This window comes from Diaphorina citri, unplaced genomic scaffold (genome assembly GCF_000475195.1).
Source record: "Diaphorina citri unplaced genomic scaffold, Diaci psyllid genome assembly version 1.1 scaffold430, whole genome shotgun sequence".
Lineage (NCBI taxonomy): Eukaryota > Metazoa > Arthropoda > Insecta > Hemiptera > Psyllidae > Diaphorina > Diaphorina citri.
Genome location: NW_007377865.1, coordinates 269,383 through 272,066, shown reverse-complemented (window position 1 = coordinate 272,066; position 2,684 = coordinate 269,383). Strand labels below are relative to the sequence as shown.

At 43.9% G+C, this 2,684-nt stretch overlaps 1 protein-coding gene across 1 annotated transcript in view; it reads left to right on the top strand.

The window, feature by feature from the left end:
• The window catches only part of LOC103508747 (homeobox protein Hox-D1-like), a 3,936-nt gene extending 1,527 nt beyond the window's left edge, over window positions 1-2,409 (top strand). Inside the window, exons 2-3 of the mRNA XM_008473318.1 lie at window positions 1,452-1,726; window positions 2,371-2,409. Coding sequence (XP_008471540.1) covers window positions 1,452-1,726; window positions 2,371-2,409 — 314 coding nt within the window. The remainder of the gene's footprint in view (window positions 1-1,451; window positions 1,727-2,370) is intronic.
• Window positions 2,410-2,684: the final 275 nt, after the last annotated feature.

Genomic DNA, 2,684 nt, shown 5'->3' with positions numbered 1-2,684 from the left:
GGACTAAAATAACTAAGTAGGTACCTACTTACATTTTTGCCCCTAGATAGCCATCGCCCCCTTCATCACTCCTTTTATTGATCGCCCCCCATATCACCCCCTAAGGCTTCATCGCCCCCATGAAAATCTCCATCGCCCCCAAGGGGGCGATATCGCCCAGGTTGGGAGACACTGTTATAAACTGTTGCATTCTGAGCTTGCTCGGAGACTATACCCGAACGTTCTCCCACCATTCTCAGAGCAAACACTTTAACATCGTAGACCCCAGGACCCTGGGGGTTAGTCAAGTACCTAAATGTACTCTTCTTACTTGTAGGTACTTAAATTGTCAAAGCAGGCTTGTCAAGTTGCAATGTTTGGGTAGGTTTTAAAAAAAAGGTTGGTGTACATAGATAGGTAGGTTAAAAAAGGCGCTTGTTGGTAGAAAAATAAACAATAAAGGCTTACCTATATTTATATAGAACGGTTCCTAGGGACCACCTTGTCTCTTGAGCAAGACTCTTTGGGCTGGTGGGTGAGGTGGACGCCTGAGGCGTTCTTTACCACCTATCCTGTCTGCATGATTTCCGCTTTATTATAAAGATGTCTGCATGATTTCCGAGTAAGGAAGGATTTTACTCCTTGACTGGAATTGAACCCGCCCCCTCGTTTTGCCATAACTCTCGAACACGTTGTTCAAATTTGATGAAATTCGGCGAATATGCTTATACTCATTGTTAACCACCTAAAATTGCTCATTAAGATTAACTTATGTATGTAAATGTAAATGCAGTTTCTTTGTGTTATTATGTCACAACTTTGGTGTTCACTGCAGCGATGTAGGATTGGGAAAATATCTCAATAATCCTAAAATCCAATGTTTACCTACCATGCTGGCACCGGTCGCTATGCGCATTTATATGTCATAGCCTAAATTTTCCTCACGAGGCTGAGTGGGCCCCGCAACATCCAGTCACGGAATCAATCATTTGCATGATACAAATTTCTTGAGCGAGTCACGGAATCAATTATTTGCATTATACAAATTTCTTGACCCGAGGCTGAGTGGGCCCCGCAACAGCCAGTCACGGAATCAATCATTTGCATGATACAAATTTCTTGACACCGCCGGGAATCGAACCCGGGTCTCCCGCGTGCAAGGCGAGCGCAGTGACCACTACGCCCAGGGAGCTGACCCATCGTCATAATCTGCAGAAGACTACTTAAGCTGGCATTGCTGCAAATGCCTTGATATCCTCTATTGGCAGAGAGATTAACTTATGTACTCAATCAGCAATTTGGGGAGCATCATAGGTTCCTTTTAGTTGAGGTCTACACTGCACCTGTGATTCAACTATTTCTTAGATACGGTCGGCGTATACCGATGTATAGTGGTTTAAATGTTTAACCCTCCAAAAAGAAAGGGCCTTATCGTTTCAAGTTCTTAGCCCCCTCTCCTCTTCTGCTTTCAGTTACCAAAGTTCAAATCCCGTCCGAACTGTCCCCCCTCGGGGTTCACCCCCACCCCACCTCCCCCTCCACGGACTACACCACTCCGTTGACGGCACTCAAATACCCCCCCTCCGCCGCGTTGAGTCAGCATCAATCATTGCTGAATAACTCCGGTCGGACGAACTTCACCAATAAGCAGCTGACTGAGCTTGAGAAGGAGTTCCACTTCAACAAATACCTAACGCGGGCGCGCCGAATTGAGATCGCGTCGGTGCTGCAGCTCAATGAGACGCAGGTGAATTATTTGTATAAATTTACGGGAATTCCCATTTTTACAATTGAAACTTATCATAATACAATATAACATTAAAAACTAATATGTACTTTAATAAAATACTAAAACCAACCTCAGTGGTGTTAGTGGTTAGCGCGGTGGACTTTGGATCTGGAGGTTGGTGGTTCGAGTCCAAGTCAAGTCATGAAATTTAGCGTAGTGCATTAAGCAGGGAACGACATTAATTGTGACAAGCATTTACATGTGCTTAACACAATTAAAATTCCTTTTTTTTTTAAGAGGTTTGACAGAGGGAACTGTAACTGCTATGGTCTTATCGTCCCGAAATCGAAGAAAGAAGGAAGACAGGATAGGAGAAAGCCAGCCGTTCCGAGAACGAACATTATCCCAGCAGGATAAAATCCGCCCCGGGCGGGAATCGAACCCGCGGCCTAGCGCTTACAAGGCAGACGCACTACCAACTAAGCAGTCACGGAATCAATCATTTGCATGATACAAATTTCTTGACCTCGCCGGGAATCGAACCCGGGTCTCCCGCGTGCAAGGCGAGCGCAGTGACCACTACGCCATGAGAGCTGATTACCGAAGTATTTAAAAATCGAATAACCTGCGTCATTTATAATTCTGCATGAACCCTTTTGTAGGGAGAGGTGCCTAATAACGGGATAACGCATCAGAGTTGATTCCAGAACTGAGAATAGGTACAGGTAAAATTATTTTAGAAACAATAATTTGGCTCACTTATTATTATACCCTGGACGAGACATTTAGGTAGTCCGATATACTCGGCTACCTATTCGGTAAAGCCACTTTTCGCTGACAAGATCTTGTCCTCGAGGATACCTACTCACTGAAATTGTCCTCAACATTCCATGTAAATAATTCTGTAAATTGTGTTTTCTAAATGTAAATAAAGTTGTAAGACAGTGAAATAATGAAACTCGAATGTTTATTATTT